The 22,910-nt window shown below is 40.6% G+C and overlaps 1 protein-coding gene across 1 annotated transcript; it reads right to left on the minus strand.

The window, feature by feature from the left end:
* Nucleotides 1–18,905: 18,905 nt before the first annotated feature.
* On the minus strand, nucleotides 18,906–20,363 carry otud1.L (OTU deubiquitinase 1 L homeolog). The gene has a single exon (XM_018267263.2). The coding sequence runs from the start codon at nucleotides 20,214–20,216 to the stop codon at nucleotides 19,257–19,259; it is 960 nt and encodes a 319-aa protein (XP_018122752.1). The 5' UTR covers nucleotides 20,217–20,363; the 3' UTR covers nucleotides 18,906–19,256.
* Nucleotides 20,364–22,910: the final 2,547 nt, after the last annotated feature.

Consider the following 22,910-nt stretch of genomic DNA (forward strand, 5'->3'; position numbering starts at 1 on the left):
TTTACTTGGGATTAAGTACAAGGGATTGTTTTGTTATAATAGTTAAAAAAGTAAATATTTCTGAATTCTTCATTGATTAGTCTATACGAGATTACCTTTCTATAATATGGACCTTTCTGGATAACGAATCCTATATACACCGGTAGTAGAATCCTTAATGAATCAGGTTAAAGTCAATGTAGGGCATACTTGGCCTACATGTTATTCTTAATGGTCTTAAAATTGTTTAGTGGTGAGCACAGCTTTTGCTATATTTATTATTGTGCAAAGCATGTATGAACACGTGATGATAATTCAGATGATCCAGCTGCATGCATTTTGTGAGCAGGCTCATACAAACAGATATCAACACCTGCTTGAACAGGCCAGGCCATTGGAAACAATCAGATCAATGAGACATCCCTCACCCCTTTAGACTAGAAGAAAAGAACTTTCATTTGAAGCAACGTAGAGGGTTCTTCACAGTCAGGACAGTGAGGTTGTGGAATGCACTGCCGGGTGATGTTGTGATGGCTGATTCAGTTAATGCCTTTAAGAATGGCTTGGATGATTTTTTGGACAGACATAATATTAAAGGCTATTGTGATACTAAACTCTATAGTTAATATAGGTATGGGTATATAGAATTTTAATTAAAAGTAGGGAGGGGTGTGTGTATGGATGCTGGGTTTTCATTTGGAGGGGTTGAACTTGATGGACTTTGTCTTTTTTCAACCCAATTTAACTATGTAACTAACTATGTAACATTAGAATAAACAAATCGTTTTCAGAGAGAATTATTGACTTGTGTTATAAACATTGAGCACTGGGTGGCACTAGTGTATCCTTTTACAACTAAAAAGTATATTGCTAAGATGCTGGTGAAAGAAGTATGCTCATGGGTTTACCCCAAAAATAAGGAACTGTCAGATAATAAAAAATAAAAAAAATGCGTATATGTATCAGCTGTTTTATAAGAAAGGAACACTACATGTGTGGGGATATCTAGCTGCTTATGCAGAATGTTATAATTATCATAATACAGTATTTATAAAGATACAAAGCATTTGAGCTATACATGTAAAACATATTCATGCACAAACTCTACATAACATATGTGTAAAATGCAAAGACGCACATCAGTTTGATAGCTTTGGGTGTCAGCATTCTGGTTACTATGGCCCAAAATACCCTAGCAAACATAAATTGATTTAAATAAGAGACTGGAATATGAATAGGAGAACAGCGTGGAACTGGGGATCTGGGGCCTGTCGGGTTTCTGTCTCAGGGCCCCCAGCCACATCCCCATACACTGGCTCTCTTCCACAGCCGCAACCCCCCTGCATGGCCCCCATGTGCCAGTACCTGGTTTCCTCTTCTTGCAGTGTGATCAGGGGCCAGTAGGGGAAGTCAGTGAGCAGTGGCTAGGTTTACTGGCCGGTGCGGGTCTGGGTAGGTAGTAGGGGCCCACATGGCCAGGCCCAGAACAACCCTGTAGGAGAGGCCTGAATAGAAAGATGAGTAATAAAAGGTAGCAATAACAATAAATGTGTAGCCTTACAGAGCATTTGTTTTTTAGATGGGGTTAGTGAAAGCTGGAAAAAGTCAGAAAAAGATAAAATCGAAAAAGAGAAAGAATGAAGACCAATTGAAACGTGGCTTAGCATTTGCCATTTTATAAAATACAAGGTTAACTTAAAGGTGAACTATGCCTTTAACGCTGGGGTGTGAGAACCACTGGTGACTACATAAAGCACTAAGCCCATTAATTACTGAATTTCAACAGTGCAACATTTACTAGTCTCTCACTGACGTATATTATTTCATAATTCAGAGATTGGTGGTGATTTCTCAGCACATGGAAGCAAAGGATATATCATTACTGCAAACATAAAATATATTGCAAGAACAGTGAAACACAGGCAGTCGTGGGCTTAAAACTCTAAGGATCCTCTTGCAGAATTAGCTTTGGGGAATGATGAAAGCAGTAGTTCTGGAGTGGCACCCATTGCCTATCCCGGTGGTTAGTAAACAAAAAGTGAAATACATTTACTGATTATAAAATCACACACCCAGTAGTTCCCAAGCAGCCAGGCTTTTGCAAGTCATCATACTAAAAGTAAAAAAAAAAAACACTGTTAAAGGGGACCCGTCACCCAAAAATATTATTCAGAATTCTATTTTATCACATAAGTCAAGCAAAGCTAACTTTAATTACACTATATCAATTATTTTAATCTTGTTTCCTTCAGTCTGGGAATTTCATAATTATAGCAAGCAGGCAGGAGCCATTTTGTGGACACTGTTATTAAGGCAAGTTTTGCATCATCTCAGAATCTTGCTTGTGCATCAGAATGGGGGACCTGATGTCCATCCCCATGCCCTGGCTACACAATTAAACTGTGAAGAGAACGGAGGATTGTGTGGAGTGCAGTGATGTCTAGTAAGTGCTGAATGGAAAGTGAAAGTAATTGTCTGGCCCGCCTCTATGTCTAAAGCTGGCCATAGATGTTGAGATTTTTAAAAGATCAGATCCTGATCGTGAGACCACGATCTTCTCGGAACGTCGACCATCAACTAAAAAGACCAATTTGCCAGGAAAACAAAGGGGAGCTGCCTGCTTGGCCCTGCAAACATAGATAGATTGCACTGGGATCGACAAAGATTTTTTGACCTGGCCGATCAATTTCCTGACAGATGTACGATCGTTCGAATCCCACTAACCACACGATAATTTCGAAGGATTGGTCGTGCTTCCCTAAAATCGGTCGTTCGGCAAGAGAAATCTTTGCGTCCATGGGGAGCTTTAGGCATAGAGAAGGGGCAGACAATATTTAATTGATAGCTGAGATTTTTAAATGAGCTTACAACAGCTATCAATGATTTAATAAAATAGAAATTGGATTTCATGTTTAATTTGAAAAGGACTTTTATTTTACAGCTTTTTGTGTCTGGGTGACAGGTCCACTTTAAAGGGGCAGTTCATCTTTAACAAACGTATTGCTCAAAACTCTTTCTGAGATTTGATCAACCATCGTATCAGATCTAAAGCAACTGGACTTTTCTGCGTTTCCTTGAAAACATTTCACCACTCATCCGAGCTGAAGAAGCTGCTCGGATGAGTGGTGAAATATTTTAAAGGAAACTCAGAAAAGTACTGTTGCTTTAGACCTAATTCTATTACATACTGTAGAGCAGTGATCCCCAACCAGTAGTTTGTGAGCAACATGTTGCCCTCCAACCCCTTGGATGTTGCTCTCATGGTTCTCAAACCAGGTCCTTATTTTTGAATTCCAGGCTTGGAAACAAGTTTTAATTGCATAAAAACTAAGTATAGTGCCAAGCAGAACCTCCTGTAGCCTGCCAGTCCACATAGGGGCTACCAAATAGCCAATCACAGCCCTTATTTGGCACCCCAAGGGACTTTTTCAAACTTGTGTTGCTCCCCAACTCTTTTTACATTTTAATGTGGCTCACGGATGTAGATCATGGCCTGGATGAATGAAACTCTTCAAAGACTTTCAAATTATAACAGTTTAATCTGGATTACAGTGTTGGTACTGATAAACATGCCAGTGAAAAAACAAAACAAGTTCATTTTTTTTTTAAAACTTACATTTAAAGGGTTTATTCATCTTTTAGTATGAGAGGGATATTCTGAGACAATTCTCAAGAATACATGTTACAAGCAGTTGTTGTGTTCCATTACTGGAGCTTATCATTTCTCTGTCACTCTTGACTGGGAAGTGAAGTATTGCACTAAAAGTCAAAAGTCTGCTTCCTCTATCATACTACCCTGGGGACCAGTAGCGCAGAGAACAATATGTGTTTATTATATAAATGATATTCCTCCAAGCCCATCTGATATGAATGTACAATGGATACCATTTAGTTCGTGAAAAGGGCAGGTTAAAAAATGTAACCTGCTAATGCATTATGCTCACCAGTTCATAGTGCATCATGCAGCGTTAATTGGAACATGCTATGCACCTTTTTAGCATGCTTCTACACTATATTCTACAAACATGCAATTTACCCTTTCTGGGGATAGTCCCATCCTACATAAGCAAGACAGGATGCCCTCCCTATACAATGAATGAGTCAATCACAAAGACCACTCAGTGCAAACACAACTATAACCAAGCTCAAATGTTTCATTCATTGCATGTAGCTAAATGTCAAATAGCGAGTTCTGAAAACAGATAAAACTTTTTTTCCCTCAACTTTGAAATTAAAGAAAAGTCTATGATGTATTGCCAGAATGGAAAGAATCTACAATCATTGCTGATATATACAAAAATTCTACAGAGTTTGGGATTTCAATAATAGAGAGTGTTTTACTGAAAATGGGGCAGTTCAGCCTGGACTTGAGAATAGATGACGTGATCCCAAAAAATGTAGTGAGTATGAAAAGCCAAAGAACTTTAATCCAATTTCCCTACAGCTCAGAATTTAATCAAATTATCCCTTTGATATCATCTCGACATGCACAATTTTAAATTTAAATTTTGTGTTATCTCAAGAATGTGCATTTTTGCCCAAAAAAACACATAGAGATGTTTTTAGGTTTGAGCGTGAGACTTTCTTGGGCCCAAAGGTGTAGGCATACATAGAGATAAACTTAACAACTCACAAATTTTACTCCTTGTCTGGGAAGTTGCTGCGGTTGCAAGTTGTAAGGCATGCCACTAAACCAGTATTCATTTTGTATGCAATTACCTTTATAATCCCCCAGTATAACAGTATATGGGTTATGAGGGGCAGTTGTTATGAAAACCTGGATGCACAGGGTCCACCGAATAATCCTACCCCAGATGTTATATGCTTTTTATCCAATATCTATAGCAGATGTTATTTAATAGTTTACACTCCAGTCAAGTCAACAAGAGTGTTTGTTTGGACTATTAGATGTTATGTTGCCTTGATAAAAATGCCCATAGTGTCGTTGTGATAGGGACTTTAGAGTTAAGCTCCACCGGGTCAGGGACTGATGAATACTATCTATAATGTAGTGCTGAATATGTATAAATAAAGAATGGCAGTAAATTAGGCCATAGACAACAATGTATGCATATTTTTAGTTATATAACACTACTTCTATACTCAGCACTGTACATTATATACATTACATTACATGGGGAGGCACATTTATCAAGGGTCGAATTTCGAATTCATGTGAGTTTTTTTAAATTCGATTGAATTCGAAATTCGACTTGGGGAGATTTATTAATAAAACTGAATTTGTAAAAGTCGGACGAATTAAAACGACCCGAAAACGCTAATCAAATTTAATTCAAATTCGATCAAACACATTTAGAGTTTTTTCTCTGAAAAAAACTTGTATGTCAGGAAGGCTATAATCAACTCCAAATTGACCCCTGAAGCTCTCCCATTGACTTAAACAGTAATTCGGCAGGTTGTAGGTGGTGAATAGTCAAATTTGAAATCTTAAAGGGTCAGAGTATGATAAATCGCAAAAATGTAATTCGAATTTTTTTAAACAAACTCGCATCGAGTTTGAATAATTTCCTAGTCGAATTTTACAGTTTTGACCATTAAAAAAGATTCAAAAATTAAAATTTGAATTTTAAATTTGACCCTTAATAAATCTGCCTCTAAAATTGCTAAGGTTTTAGAGACGCAAGAGGAAGCAGTTCTCTGCTCTCCAGAGTTTACGATCTATGTGGGTAAGTAAGACTGGATTATATGTTATGCCAATGCTCCAAGAGGTAGCCTCTGAGTGTTAAAGAAATTGATGATGGATTCTCTTTCGAGGCATTCAGGGATAGTTTACATTTAAGTCTAAGCCCAAGCCACTCTGCCCCTCCTTTCTCTTACTTTTGGACTGGCAGATAATTATATGTTCCACTAAGACACTTTTCACCCAATATCTCTCCTTTCTCTTGCTTTTAGATCACTTTTTCATCCACTCTCAGATGGGTTTTTTGTCTTATAATGTTGCAGGTTATTCCTAGTATGGATGCACAGAAGTTAGCAAGTATTTATATAAAGTGGGAAAAACACAAGTTTTGCTTTTCAGTTAAAATTGTACTGTTATTACTTGTGCCTAGAAAGAATATTGCTTTTATTCCAATGTTACCACTGCAGCTGTGCTGCCATTATCAATATTTTATATGATACAGTAAATGGGAAAGCATTTGGAGGGGGGCAATATTGTACCTCTGGTGCACCTCTTCTCACAGCCGCAGCCCTAAGCACTGGCCCACATATGCCAGTATGGAGAATACGACACATGCACATGTAATAATGCTTACAATGTTATCGGCTCCATCCTGGGTTCTATAAACAGTCACTAACTGATGAGAGCCTGCCCTGCTTATTACTATTATTTTATTAATATAGCACAGACCTGTTATACAGTGTTCCATTGGAGCTTATTCTGCAACATTTTCAGACTTAGACCAATTTAGAATTGCACCAGAAATCTTTGGCTTGATATCCAATATAGTAGAAAATAATCACCATTAGGAATGAATTGATATGGTAAATTATAAAATCAATGTGCATAAAACAAGTGCCAAATGCAATGTACTAAACGATACCTGCTGCAGCTGCACAGTCAAGGATGTTTTTTTAGGAACACTGCGCACTGAACGCAAAGCATTGGCTGCCACTTCAGCATTCAGCAGTTCCATAAGATACGCATTCATTACTCCATGCTTGCTTGGAAACAACAATTAATCTGATAATCCCCTAAAGAAGCTTCAGTCTCCTGTAAACATCTGTTAAAACGTGTGTCTGCTTTAAACCAGAACCTTCTATGTGATACGGCAAACAAACTCACCGTTTCCTTAGCCAGACCAGGTTCAGCTAATTGGAAAAGTAAGAAGCTTAAGAGCTGAGATGTAATAGCACTAACTCCTACAATGCTCCTAGTTTGCTGAAGCAGAAAAAGTATTGGAGATAGAGTACAGTGAAACCTCCATTTTATATCCCCTGATTTTAAGTTTTCCTTCATTTTCAATCTCACTAGTACTGTATATAATACATAATGATATTCCCTTATGTGACATTTTCCATTATTTTGGTCCCCCGAAAATTGTCAAATGGAGGTTCTACTGCATTTCTTTGGCAATTTACGACATTTTAACAAATAATCTCTAATTAAAAAAGAAAAAGACAAAATTACTATATTATTTTCAAGTACTGCCTATAGCAATACCCCAATCATTTTTCTCTTCGACTAAAACAATGATAGCTAGGTTTGTTTGGGATGGGAGAAATCCCAGAATAAAATATAAAACTCTAATGGCACCAAAAGAAAAAGGGGGTCTAGGGCTCCCAGATCCATACTTGTATTATGTAGCGGCCCATTTTGTCCGAATTTTGGACTGGTGTGACAAGAAGAAATCAAAAGATTGGTTACAGAAAGATATAGTAGGGTTGCCAATTGAACATAACCTGTGGACAGAGAATGAGAAAATTCCAGTTGAATTACTACACCCGTTTGTCATAAAATCAAGATAGAATATGGGTTAACAAAAGCCCCATATATATTATAACCCTTAATACAAAACCCGGATGGAATACTGGGCTTTTAGCAGATGGGAGAAATGGGGAACTAAAATTACACAAATAAGAGATTTAATTAGAAATAAGAGAATGATTCCCTTGGCAGAAATGCTAAATAGATGGGGCCCGGCTCACACCCTAGAGATAGCGGGAGTTATATCCAACTACAAGGGTATATGCATGCCAGACTAAATACAGATTGGAATAGAACGTAAACTCTATGGGAATCAATTATTACGGATCTGAAAGAAATTATTAAACCTTTATCCAAAATGTACAAGCTATTACTTGAGAACTATACCCCTAGCTTTTCCTCACAGCGCAGGGAATGGGGGAAAGAGTTGAAGATCGAGATATCAGAGGGTATGTGGAAAATTTTTATTAAATCCATTTATAGGACCTCTAAAGCAGCTAAAACAAGGGAAGCTTCATACAAAATGCTCATTAGGTGGCACCACACTCCGATGAAACTTTAAAGAATATACCCTAATAATTCAGGGAGGTGTTGGAGGTGTCATGGAGCTGAAGGTAACCATACACATATTTGGTTAACATGCCCCTCTATGCAGCAATATTGGAAAAACATAACTGATGCCATAGGGAAGATAACTCAGAACAGGATTAAGACAGGTAACCTAAGTGTTATAATTCTAAATCTGTGTTATGAGACAAAGGAAGTAATAATGGATCTACTTACCTTGCATCTATTACAATCTGCAATGGCGATAATTCCCAAACGAGGAAATAAGACAGATGGAAGAAATTACATTGTTACTCCATAACCAAAGTGAGAAATACAGGGATATATGGTCACGGTGGGTGAACTTTATGAAGACATTAACGCCATAGGGAATAAGAGACTCTAGATTTCACGGGGAGATAAATGAATTCACTCTGGAAACTAGAAATGCTATAATTATTATTTTCTTTAAATGTTATGCAAGGCCATATAGAGTGTACGTGTAAAGAAAAATGGCTTAATGCTAATAAGGTTATTGATAATTGAAATTGATGTTATAATTAGCAGTATATGGATTGTATGCTCAATTACCCTCCCTCCCCCCTTCTTTATTTTCTGTAACCTATTCCCAATAAAATTTCTAAATAAAGAATTTAAAAAAAAGCAGTAACCCCCACTCTCCAATTGATAACCAGTTATTGTAATTAATAAATGAATTAGCTTAATAAAAATAATGTGCAATGTGCTAAATCACTCTGATTAGAGTAAAAAGTGCCAATTTTGTTCCATCATTACAATCAATTCAAATAATTAACGATACCAATAATTTCCAGATAAAAAACTGTGCTTTAGCCTGTGCTGGGACATGCAGGCCCGGATTTGTGGAAAGGCCACCTAGGCCCGGGCCTAGGGCGGCAGGATTTTAGGGGGGCGGCATGCTGCTCAACCACACCCACATTGGTTCAAAAACACTGGGGATATGCAGGAGATACAATAATTTTTTAAATCCCCATTGCTCCGGTCCAGATGATAAAAATGTGCACGAATAAAGGGGAGGGGACAGGGTCGACAAATGGCAGTGGGCCTAGGGGCACCCACTATGTAAATCCGGCCCTGGGCACATGGGCAGATTCGGGGAGATTTAGTCGTCTGGCGACTAATAGCCTCTTCTTCGGGGTGACAATCTCCCTTGAACTGCCTTCCGCCTGCTAAAATGAAAAATCGCCTGTGGCAATGCACTCGTGTCGCTTCGATTTCCGAACGTCGCCCGAAGTTTCCTCATGAGGACTCTATTACATCAGATACAATCCAAACCCGGAAGTCATGTAATGTCAATTCTAGCATTTAAACCTAAAATAAAAATCTGGTACAGACACATCTTGGCCGCAGAAACACTTGAAACTATTACCAGAGGAGGATGAACAGATGAAGAAAAATTCGATTACATAAGGCTTTAAAGGACATATACAAAGAGCACATTGTGCAGTTCAACGAGTGTTTTCAAGATAACTGCTTGGTATTGAAGCAGCTCAGTCAAAGCATTTATGTCTGTCTGAGAATGAACAATTTTGCCCCACTTCCCACAACTTCTTCTCAGATATTAAAACCTCTGGTTAAATTTAAACAGCTCTCCATTATTCATCTGGATTTGAAACCAAAAAATATGCAGGGCACCCATACAGAATCAAAGTAATATAGTTTTGCATAGGTATATTTTTATAATAATTGTCCATTATATAAATCCTACATCAGGTTTTCACCCATTGACGGAAATATCAGCCTGCTAAGATGCATAGGCCGATTTCAGCACCTACCACCGGCAGTAGCCTCCCTCTTCTTTCGCGTCCAGAACCATTCTGTTGGCGCCAACACAAACACTCAGCCGATTTCAGCACCAAATTCAAAGTATCTAGTTTCTTCAAGCAAGTGTGTTTGTGGCGGGGGCCAAAGGAATGGTTCCGGATGTGAAAGAAGGAGGCTACTGCTTGTGGCAAGGGGCTGAAATCGGCCTGCGGATTTCAGCAGGCTGATTTTGGACCTGTTTGACTCTAGACTTACGCTTGTCCTTCTGTGAGCAGATATTTATTATTTTTGACTTGACTGTATCACAGATCATAGCTATCTTGTTACCCTGTTTATCCTGTAAAATACAGGTATAGCATGTTTTGTTATATTATGTACAGTCAGGTCTCCCGCCAAAAGAATCTTCAGAGGAGCCGGCACGCCCGGAGCTTTTCCCCTCCAACCTTGCTGAATTCCTGGCGTTCTGGCGCAGGTGAAGGGGGGGAAGGGAGATTTTAATGCTATAGAGGAAGTAGCCCCCCTGTTCCCTAGACCCCCCGGCGACCGTTATAATTACGGCATGGATAACTTATAATTTCAAGGTCTGTTTGAAAGGTGTTTTTTGGAAATGGCTAGTAAAGGTGGCCATACACACATTTGCTAGCACTTCAGACAGATTTGGCAGTTTATTGGCCCATATGTGGAGTGAAAAGCCGGCCTGTCTGACTGATATATGATCATGTATCTGCCACATATTAAGTAGACTATTTAGAATACCATATCAAACAATGACCCCCTATTTAGGCTATTGATGTCCTTTGCCAATAGGTCTGCATAGGCCCAAGTTATGATCCAATCATTGTCCTGAGGGCCAAAGAATCATATTAGCCCAATCTGGCCTCCCACCTAGGTGACCAAATTGGACCAAGATCCACACAGTAATACTCTTCAGTCCTACCTAGTCAACCACCCAGGTCCGGACTGAGAATTAAAATAGGCCCTGGCATTTCAGGTACACAATCAGCCCACATAGAGGCCCAAACAGCCCCCACCAGCCCACTAAATACTGACTTTCTATGGGACCTTATAGCAGCCCCTTTGGCATTTGCCAGAACCCACAGATTGCCAGTCCGGGCCTGCAACCACCCCTCAACATGGTTAAACAAACCAAATCTTCACTTGCAATTTATATGAGTTTTTGTGTGGCTGGCTTTATCTATTATCTCCAATAAGCAAAACCTAATTGTGTGTATATATTTTCTTCATCATTAGAAGATCATGCCTTAGTTTATTCACCCCAGTATAAGGTAGCAGTCTTTTTTAACTGCTTTTGCAATGGCATTTATACATTTGTGTAAAACACTGATCAAATCCATTTTTCTTAAAGTGTAATGGCACTTTCCATGAACATGAATAAAATATTTTTCCGTTTAACTCTTGCAAGGCAACATATCCAAACTTACGCAGGTTTCCTTCAGGTACTCAATTTCCTCTTGAAATAGGCAGGGTCATTGGTTCCCAGGGTCGGACTGGGCCGGCGGGGCACCCTGGCTCTCATGGGCCCCACCAGCCCAGACCCGCTCCCTGCCCTTGCTGCCACCGATTTCTGTCTCCGGCCCCGGTTGCATCAAAAGCAGGAACTTGCATGTGCGGGTAGGGTTGCCCCCTTTACTAAAAAATATTACCGGCCAGTGGGGGGTGGGCACCAAAAGGGGGTGGTCCGTGAGGCAAAAAGGGGGTGGAGCTACATGGTGTGTCACAAAAGGGGCGGCGCGACATCACAGAGACGTCCACAGCGCTGGAAAAAAGGTAAGTTCTTTGTGAATTGGGGGCAGGCCAAGGGCTTTTTTTAAAGGGTATTACAAATTACCGCCAATTGCATTGCCGGTAAATTTGTAATACCGGCCCGGCCTTGGCAGGTGGCTGTGACACTAGGGTTGCCGCCTATACCGACCTTCCTATATTCTTGCAGTTTTTTCCTATTAAAGTGGACCTGTCACCCAGACACAAAAATCTGTGTAATAAAAGTCCTTTTCAAATTAAACATGAAATCCAATTTCTATTTTTATTAAAGCATTCATAGCTGTTGTAAACTCATTTAAAAATCTCAGCTGTCAATCAAATATTGTCTGCCCCTCCTCTATGACCTGGGCATAGAGGCGGGGCAGACAATTACTTTCACTTTCCATTCAGCACTTCCTAGATGTCACTGCTCTCCCCACATTCCCCCAGTTCTCTTAACCGTTTAATTGTGTAACCAGGGCATGGGAATGGACATCGGGTCCCCCATTCTGCTGCACAAACAAGATTCTGAGATGATGCAAGGCTTTCCTTAAAAGCAGTGTCCACAAAATGGCTCCTGCCTGCTTGCTATAATTATGAATTTACAGACTGAAGGAAACAAGATTCAAATAATTTATATAGTGTAATTAAAGTTCATTTTGCTTGACTAATGTGATAAAATAGGATTTAGAATAATTTTTTTGGGTGACGGGTCCCCTTTAATAACGCTGGCATCAAGCATCATTTTTACCAGCCAGGCCGGTAAAATACCAGCCAAGTGGCAACCCTATGTCGCACAGGGGACCCCTGTCTGCCTGTCACCAATTGTAATGTTATTTAATGGAAAGCGCCATGGCTGGCTGATCGATGTACAAAAACACTACATCTTCCTGCTTCTTCATTCTTCAAATTTACCGGGCAGACGCATGCGCAGTAGAATGAAACCGCCAGCTTTTTCGTTAAAGTTAGCCTTTTCACTCTACTGCTCATGCGCAGCTGCAAGAAGAAAGAAGCAGGAAGAGGTTCACTCCATGGTGCTCGCTGGAAGAACCCCGGGCAGTTTTCTGCTGATAGGAGCACCGACCTGGGTTGTCAGGTAAGTAAATACAATCACTTGGGGTGCCTAACATTTGGCACCCCCAAGTGGCAAACGACTTTCCTTCTCCTTTAAGGCCTCCTGTATAATGCACTATATATGCGAGTGATGTTGCTGCAAGGCTTCCAGTCATCCCAAGAAAGCACATCTATTGAATTGCATTAAAGTAGAACTACAAGCTCTGATTAGGTGGGAGAAATAGCGCAACTCATGCAAAGTTGCAAGAGGAAAAATAAGCAATCACAACCTCAAAATTGGCTGTATTTGAGTTTTGAGTGACCCTGCTTGTCCTCACATGTTTTTTTTATAGGGAAGCAGTCATCCTGACTATGCTCATATATAAACGAAATATATGTGCAGGAGGCCTAACCAACACGCACATTTATGAGTTTAAATAGGACTTGTTGGAAGGTGATCCCATTAGCCTGAACAAAGCAGTTTCATTCAATTCTTTGGTACTTGAAGCTACACATTTTGCTACTAGTTAGCAGTCATTGTCAGAAGGAGTTTATTAATAGTACAACTTGGGTGCAATCTGTCTAGTCACCTTCCTGTTAAAGAAGAACTAACCACTAAAAACAATATGGGGTAGAAAAGCTGCATTTTATATACTGAACTTACTGCACCTGCCTGAAGTTTCATAATCTCTATAACTAGGGTTGCCACCTTTTCTGGAAGGTTTTTTCCTATTAATAACATTGGCATCAAGCATAATTTTTACCGGCCAGGCCGGTAAAATACCGGCCAGATGGCAACCCTATCTATAACAGTAATCATCTAGGCCTTTACATTTGTGTACAGGGGGTCGCCATCTTGGATTTTGTTGGGTATGTCAGTGAGTGTCAGTGACACTGCACATGATCAGTGTGCTCTAGGCATCCAAGGGGTCAATGCAAAACATCAAGCAAAAAAGCTAATTATAAAAATCTTCTGCAAATTGCACTGGTGTCTGAGCTGCCATGTAATGAGAATCTGAATTAATTACTAATTAGTATTGTATTGTGACCTTCTATATACGGTATATTGTGAGACAGTCCCTAAGCTCAGATAACCGACAGAGGAATGAATATGCTGGGAATCAGATGAAAAGATCACAGCGAGAGAACCCCAAAAAATAACGGAGGTTTCTAAAATCTGACCTTTTTTTCTGGATTTATTATACCCCGAGGAAGGAAAATGTCAGAATCTGAAAATCCGGCATCTCAGACCTGTCGAGGTTGCATTCAAGTCAATGGGAGATTGATAAGTCAATGATTTTTTGATCTGCGCTGGGTTTCATGCAATACCCCAAAGTTTTTGGGCAAAAAGCATAAGAAATCTGAGTTTTCGGATGAAAAATTTGAAAAAATCATGAAAATCTGATTTTTTCCCGAAAAGCTAATTTTCAGGAAAATGTAATAATAAATAAGCAAAAAAAACGATCGGATTTCATCGGAGTTTGCAGCAGAAAATGTTAAGATAAAATCGGATTTTGATAAATAACCCCCTAAGTGTATCATTTCTAGCCGACTTCTTTAAAGGGATACTGTCATGGGAAAACATGTATTTTTCAAAACGCATCAGTTAATAGTGCTACTCCAACAGACTTCTGCACTGAAATCCAATTCTCAAAAGAGCAAACTTTTTTTTTTTATATTCAATTTTGAAATGACATGGGGCTAGACATTTTGTCTATTTCCCAGCTGCCCCAGTCATGTGACTTGTGCCTGGACTTTAGGATGGAACTACTTTCTGGCAGGCTGTTATTTCTCCTACTTAATGTAGTCTCAGTGGGACTTGGCTTTTACTATTGAGTTTTGTTTTTAGATCTACCAGAGAGCTGTTATCTTGTGTTAGGGAACTGCTATTTGGTTACCTTCCCTATGGCCAAACGATCAGATTACGATGAGAGCACAATGGGCTACGGCGGGATCGGTCGGGACAAAATCAAACCTGTCCGATCAACCAAACGACTGATGTCTGCCAGACGAAAAATGTCGGGACTCTCCACACACGGTCCGAAAATCTAAGAATCCTCGATTCGGACGATAGGATCTTTGCGTCTATGGCCACCTTTAATAGTGACTGAAGTTTATCAGAGCACAAGTCACATGACTGGGGGCAGCTGGGAAACTGACAATATGTCTAGCCCCATGTAAGATTTCAAAATTGAATATAAAAAAATCTGTTTGCTCTTTTGAAAAATGGATTTCAGTGTAGAAGTCTGCTGGAGCAGCACTATTAACTGATGCGTTTTGAAAAAAACATGTTTTCCCATGACAGTATCCGTTTAAGCTTCAGTTCCCCTTAAAATTTGCCCTAAACAGGAAAGCAGCTACCTGCATAACTCTCTCTTGATCTGTTATACCAGAGTGCACAGAGCTGTCACAACTCCGTCACAATGATAAGTACATAGCTGTACAATAGTCTGTCGCTGCCTTATAAAAATTGAACAGTTACAAATTTGGATAATTTTAAGTGAATAGAATAGGCACTTAAAGATTTCAGGACACATAATAGCAAGGGACATGCAAGGGAATGCTTTCAATAGCAAGGACATTATCAAATAACTTTAAAGCCATTATTTTAATACATGTATAATAAAAAGTTGTTTAGCATTACATTTTCTTTCATTAAGTAGTGTATTTTGTGTTCACATCTTATTTAGTTGTATCTTGCCATTAAGACCTTGTTAAAACCACAGCAGTACTAAATCCTAGGAACTGGGTAGCCACGAATGTGAGTTTATAGAAGCTCATCCCAAAAATATATTCCTTGTACCAAACCCTTTTAGACATATGTTTGGCTGAAATTTAAAGGGGCAGTACTGTTTACTTTTTGTTTTAATTAAGATATATCAATGTGTTATTTTCTTCTTATTGGGCTAACCATAGCAAACTGAAAGCACTCCATGCTTTTAACTTCCTGTTTCTAGAAGTTGATCAGATTACCAGTGCATAGATAAATCCCCCGCATAATCGACTTCTGCTTATCTTCAGACCAAAACTGTCACAACAAAAGGAGTGAAAGAAGGGGTTTATTTATTCAGAAGTTCATTATCTCTATTTATATTACCTCTGCTAACAACAGGGAAGGTAGTAAGTGTAAAGCTGTAAAGCAAAACAATAGTCTGTCAATTCCTTATAAAAATAGAACAATTACAAATTTGGATAAATTTAATATAATAGGCAGGATTTATTATAAATATCGATTCGTGTATCGATTTATCATAAGTCAATATTATAAGTATCGATTCATGCTAAAAGGTTTAGTTAACTTTTAGTATGATATACTGTAGTGAGTGATAATTTGCAATTGGTTTTCATTTTTTATTTGTGGTTTTCAAGTTATTTACCTTTTTATTCAGAAGCTCTCCAGTTTGCAGTTTCAACAATCGGGTTGCTAGGGTCCAAATTACCATAGCAACCACACAATGATTTATAAGAGAGACTGGAATGTGAATGGGGAGTGTCTGAATAGAAAGAGAAGTAATACAAATTAGCAGTAATAAAACATTTGTAGCCTTGAAGAGCATTTGTTTTTTAGATGGGGTCACTGAACCCCATTTGTAAGCTAGAAAAAGTCAGAAGAAAAAAGCAAATAATTCAAAAGTTATATATACAAAAAAAAGTAAATAATGAAGGCCAATTGAAAAGTTGCATACTAAAATTTAACTGTAAGGTGAACCACCACTTTGAGAAAACATTTTGTATAATCAAAATAAATTTCATGTGATTTCCTTCAGGTGTAGAAGGCATATAGGTCAAGGTTATTTTGTAACTTGAAATAGCTGAGGCACCTTTAATAAATGCATGTTGCAGGGCTGCACTTATTGCATTTAAGTTAAACTTAAGACTTGTTAAGTCTAGCTGGATTTTCTAGACATGCCACTGAATTTTCAAGTGATCTGCTAACCCAGTGATCCCCAATTTAGGTTGCCACCTGGCTGTTTTTTAGAGTTGGATTCTCATTAAAGTCTACTAGAAAATAATGTAACATAAAAAAAAAATTTGGATATACAGAATCAACTATTTTAGGATTCGACTGAATCCCAAGTACTTTATTAAAGATCTGCTCGAATTACAAAACAAATCAGAACATTAGTTTGCATTTGTAAATTAGGGAAAAAAAGGGGAAAGCGAGTAAAAATTAGCAAAAACATTTTGACTTCCTTGCTTTCGTGACGAAAAGTTGTGATTTTTTGGATTTGGGGAGCCCCTAAAATAAACCCAAATAGGCTGGTTTTGTTTCAATAAGGATTAATTATATCCTAGTTTGGATCAAGTACAAGCTACTGTTTTATTATTACAGAGTAAAAGGACATCAGTTTTAAAAAAGGTGGATTATTTGGATAAAATTGAGTCCATGGGAGATGACCCTTCTGTAATTCTGAGCATTCTGGATAATGGGTTTCTGGATAACGGATCCCATACTGGAAGGTGCTGCCCATACTATTCTGTTTGATCATGCAGTAACGATAGTGCCTACAGCTGTAGCCCCAGAGATATGGAGGGGACAAATGTCTCTTTAGGAGAACAAAAGGTCTTTTCACAAAGGACCAGCAAGTGCCATGCGTTCTTGATATAAATAATTAATTTTCTTCTTGCACCCTGGCAGTATTTATGAATTACAGTGCAGGTACTTATGGGTATATAAAATATATATATATATATATATATATATATATATATATATATATATATATATATATATATATAAATATATATTTTTTTTTTTTTTTTTTTTTTTTCCCCTCCTCCAAAGAACTTTCAGATGGGCCTAGCAAGAAACTAAACAAAACAACACATGCTTCAGTACTGCAGAAGATTTCACCCATTGCGCTGCAATTACACAATTAATTATGACAGGCACCCAGGGATTATGCCTACCCCTAGTTAAACCTGTTATTACACAAACAATAGCAGTGAAAACAAGAATGTTCAAATGAAAAAGTTACAAAATGTGTTTATTAAATCAGTACTAACTGGGAATGTAACTAATCAGCACAGGATAGAAATCGCCAATCTTACAAATTCATTAAGTATAAACAGTAATAAATACTGAACTGCAACTGGGAGGGAAAAAATAAACAAACAAACATTGTCATGTGGCCAAAAAGCTTCCTACACACTTGGATCTCACCAGCCAAAAAGAAGAAGTCCAGTCATTTCCACTACAACAACAACAAAAAAAAACTTAACACAAAATATTAACCGTTCATGTAGAAACAGGTTTGTAAATAACAACTGAAAAAGTCTCAGCTATAAATACCGCATGTCCATTTATTAACTGGCAAGCAGAAGCCTTTGTTTATTAAAATGTTGATGCAAAAAAAAAAAGAGTTAAGGCAGAGTCATCCAACCTGTGGCCCTGCAACTTTTGATGAACTACAACTCCCAACAGCTTTGACGGATGCTGGAAATGGTTGTTTGGAACCAGCTTTGGGGGGTGGGGGTGCTGTACGTAGGGTTGCCACCTTTTCCTAAAAATTTTACCGGCTGGTGGGGGCAGGAACAAAAAGGTGCGGGCCATGATGTTAAAGGAGACGGGGCCACATTGCGGAGATTGCAAGGAGGACAATCCAGGGGATTGGGGGCGGGCCAAGGGGTCTTGTTAAGGGTATTACAAATTTACCAGCAGCTACATTGCCGGTAAATTTGTAATACCGGCCCTGGCCTTGGCAGGTGTTTTAGGGTTAGTTCACACAAGGAGATTCGGGGAGATTGTGTTGCCTGGCGACTAATTGCCTCGACTTTTGGGCGACAATATCCCCGAACTGCCTCCTCGTGTCTTCCCATCCGCTATAATGAAAAGCCGCCTGCGCTAAAGCACACATGGCGCTGCGTTTTTCCTTGTGAGGCAACTTTGGAAAACGCTGCGCCGCGTGTGCTTTAGCGCAGGAGACTTTTCATAATAACGGATGGGAAGACACGAGGAGGCAGTTCGGGGAGATTGTCGCCCAGATGTTGAGTTGATTTGTCGCAAAATCTCCCCTAATCTCCTCGTGTGAACTAACCCTTAACTGCTAAGCCGGTAAAATAGCGGCCGGGTGGCAACCCTAGCTGTAGGTAGGACATCCCTGAGTTAAGGCATCAAGTCAGTGGCAAATGAGAAGGTTTATAAAGTGCAGCAAACTTCCACTGGAGTCCTGGTACTCAACAAAGTCCAAAGCAGGGCTGCTATCAGTCAGCTGCTAATAGGGTTGCCGCCTGGCCGGTAAAAATGTCGCTTGATGCCAATGTTATTTATAGGGAAAAACCATAAAACTATAGGAAGGCCGGTATTTTTTTTCCATTAAAGGTGGCAACCCTAATGGTACAAACGTGCATATGTCGCTTCTGCTGCAGAACCAGGCTTCCAAAAATCTTGTTCTTTTCCTGGACTGGTACACAAAGAGCAAAACTGTGGTATTCTCTGCTCCAGACCCTGGATACAGTGGAAATTTGAGGCCTTTGGTCTAGTGGTGCCAAGTTCATTCCTTTTAAAGTGTGAAGTGAAAGTAAATCCACATCCAGGGAGGTGGTGCTTATAAAAGGGCCCCTGGAGGCAAGGGCCCCAACACTGCTGTGTGTCCAGCCTGCTTGCCCTTTAATACGTACGCCAGTTGATCAGGGAAGCCTGCCGCCATGATTATGATGCTCCATGTCACGAACAAGGAGGGTTCTGCTCGATGTACATTTTGGAGAGGGAAACCGCCATAGATTTGGCCAGTTCCTCGTCCCGTAGCCTCTGCGCTTGTTGCTGCCGGTACCACCTCTCGTACTCGGGGTTGGGCAGAGGCTGTTCGAATACCGCATCGTAGTGGCCGTTACTCAGCCAGCTGAGCCAGATACTGGGCCGGGTGGGATCCTCGCCTCCGATTCGATGCACCATGGTGGAGACGGTGGGACACTCGGGTCTGCCCCCGGTGGTCAGGCGGATGTTCACCTCCAGCATGTGACTCATGGCCAGCAGCTCCGGGTATCCGGCCCAGGCCCCATCTTGGGCGGCGTTGATGAGGAATTCTCCAATGTCGCCCTCGATGATGAGGTTGAAAAGGTCCAGGTGGTCGGCCACGTAGTGCACGGTGCGCTCCCGCAGCTCGGCGTGTAGGCTCTGCTCTCCGTACATCGCTTTGCACACGGCTCGGTACAGGCAGTTTCCGTCGGGGATGATATAGAAGCGGTAGCGCTGCTCCTCCCGTAGGTACTTGTCCTGTTTATCCACCTCGGCCAGATGCAAGGCCAGACGCTCGCTGCTTCCAGCCTGGGATGGGGCGGGCGTCGTCTCCGAGCTTTCTGGGTAACAATAGCCGCTGTCGTTACTTTCGTAACATTGGTCTTCTATGGGCGCCGCGATCTTGTCGGGCCTGGGGATAGTCTCCTGCACCATGTCGCTGAGCCAGGCATGGAGATCCGAGGGCGGCGGCTGCTGCTGCTGGGCGGGAGGTAGGGCTTGCTCCTGGGGTGCAGACAGGTGCATTCTGGCTTCGGAGATGTAGCGTTGCTGCCCCTTAGGGCTTCGCTGCAGGAGGCGGATGGGCACGATCCTCTCCGGGGTGCACATGGGCTCTAAGTGGGTGTGAGCGCTGAGCGCCGTGCTGGGGAGGCAGGAGAAGGCGGGCATGCTGAAGGAGGCGGCGTGTGTTTATGAGAGAAGCCAATGCTGCTACTGTATCTCTCTCTCGCTCCTGCTTGTTTATATAGTAATGTGTGTGTGACTGGATGTACCCCCCTCAGCTGCCACACAGTGGTACATCCCGAGTAAAAATAACCCCTGTCATCACCAGCAGCAAATATCTCAATGACAGTCTGGTCTCACACACACAGCCCGTGAGTCAGGGGCATTAGCCGCCAACTGTCATCCCTACACGTCCTTCCCATTATACGATACCGAGTCTAGGGACTGTCACCTTTACATTCACACTTAGTACGATGTAGAGAGTGATATTCTGAGACAATTTGCAATTGTTTTTTTTTTTTTATCATTAGTGTTTTTTTTAGCTGTGGATTCAGCAGCTCTCCAGTTTCAGCAATTGGGTTGCTAGGGTCTGAAATTACCCTAGCAACCATGCATTGATTAGTATAAGAGACTGGAATATGAATATTCTATATATATGCCATATGTAGCAAATATGTTTCTGTTGGCAGAGTTGGACTGGGAGGTGCTTCCTCAGCCCCCCCCCCCCCCCCCGGCGTGCGTGTGCGCACAAGCACATTGTTTTTGCCGCATGCCCCATCCCCACCGTGCGTGTGTGCAGGGCTGGACTGAGAATTAAAATAGGCCCTGGCATTTCAGGAACACAGAGGCCCAAACAGCCCCCACCAAATACTGAATTTCTATGGCACCTTATAGCAGCCCCTGTGGCATTTGCCAGAACCCACAGATTGGCAGTCCGGGCCTGCGTGTGTGCATGAGCACAGTGTTTTTTGCCACGACCGACTCAGGAAGAGAAAAGAGGCGCAGGGTGCGGATCCGGGCCATCAGGGCCCACCGGGTTTTTTCACGGTATCCCGTCGGCCCAGTCCGACCCTATCTGTTGGGGTGCAGATTAGTTCATTAAGTGCCCCAGCCAAACAGAAATTAACTTATGATGAGGATGCTTGTGGATATCTGAATATCTATATTTGTATCAAACTAGTTACATAGTTACATAATGTGGATAATTTTGGTATGGGGCCTTTTTTTTTTTTTTTTCATTGTGTCGCTATTTACATAAGATAATGAAATGCTACAGCAACAGCTTCACCTCAGTTTGTAGTGTAATTTTTTTAAGGGTCTAGGGGGCTCTGTAGATTCTGGCAAATGGCAGAGGAGCTGTTGTAAGATGCCATAGACATTCACTATTTATTGGGCCTCTGTGTACTTGAAACACCAAAAATGAGGAGCACCCCAACAGCACTGAACAGTTGGCATTTTCCCCCCAAAGTCTTTGGAGTATAAACGGCTTGAGAGTCTCACAGTTCGAATATGCTTCAGTGTGAGTGTTGTGATGTTGCGAGTAGTCGCATCTGATTTTACAAATGTGCAGGAGCAACAGCACTCAATATCTTATATAAACAATACAGCTTCTTGTGTAGTTTCCATTAAAATAAATTCAGCTTTATTGTAGGGTTATCCAGTTACTTGAAAACTTATAGAAATGTCTAGAAAAGCCAGTACTGACTAAAAATATCATTTAAATGCAATCAGAGCAGCCCTGCAACATGCATTTATTAGCTGTGGCCCTACATTTTCAAGTCATCTGGCAACCACTTTATTTGTATAGAGCCAACATAATGATACCATGTACCACAATAGTTGCCTGTGTTTATTAATAGTAAGGTAATAGAAAAATAAAATATATTCCCTATAAAGGAAATGCCTGGTATGAAAGGTCACCTGCCTCCCCCCACCAAACTGATTCCCCCACCAGAGATGAGGGCATTAGGCAGCCTCTATTGATGAGAAAAATAATTTAGGTGTGACAGCTTGCCCTTTATTGAATTGTGAGGCATAAAGGTAAGGTTTTATTTTTAAAAGTTGTGATTTTAGGGAAGTATACTAGACTAGTGCATGGGTTGGGCAACATGGGTCACACAAAGGAGAGCTTACTTTAATTTTAACCTTGATTTATGCCAATGTTATTGTTTTTTCTAAATAGTGGGGCTGTTTGGTTTATTTGCATTTTGGTATCGACTGAAAACTGGGCCACTGCTTTATCTTCTCAAATCAGGTGTACCGTGAAAATGGCGACCTAACAATATAACGCCAACATAACCAATGAGAGTTTGTTGTTTAAATAAAAGAGCTGCCCTTATACCCGCAGCAATGCGCGCCAAAATGCGAAAGCTCCCTTTATGGCGCAGCAGCCGCTACAAACGTTCTCGCGCTTTCCACAACACTCTGGGTTTGTTTACATGTAAAGCACGCTTACGTCATCGGAATCCATGCGCCTGGCAGTGATTCTCGTTGTACGGCCTTTTTTTTTGTGAGTGACAAACGGCAATCTAGCCCCGCCTACAATGAGGCCTTGTGGGAAAGCCCCAATTACCGCCAGGCCGTGTCACGTGATCTGCCGCAGGCCGATCGCTTTACAAAATTCGCCAGCTGCCTGCGTTCCACTATCTGATAATTTGCTATATTCGTCATGGGCGAGACGTTTGTTATTGAGTGACCTGTACGGTCAGAGGCACGAAATGAGGCAAACTTTATTTCTGCACCAGTAAATGAGCAGTTGTCGGACTGGCCTGACTAAAAGAGATTTAGTTACAACATTGTGAGCAAATGGGGAATAATCAGTCACATGATAATTTTAGTAGCTGAGTATAGCTCCTACTC

Source organism: Xenopus laevis, chromosome 6L, assembly GCF_017654675.1.
Source record: "Xenopus laevis strain J_2021 chromosome 6L, Xenopus_laevis_v10.1, whole genome shotgun sequence".
NCBI lineage: Eukaryota > Metazoa > Chordata > Amphibia > Anura > Pipidae > Xenopus > Xenopus laevis.

Bases quoted from the DNA above. Each gene is read 5' to 3' on its own strand.
- otud1.L (XM_018267263.2), bottom strand. From the start codon at position 20,216: ATGCCCGCCTTCTCCTGCCTCCCCAGCACGGCGCTCAGCGCTCACACC.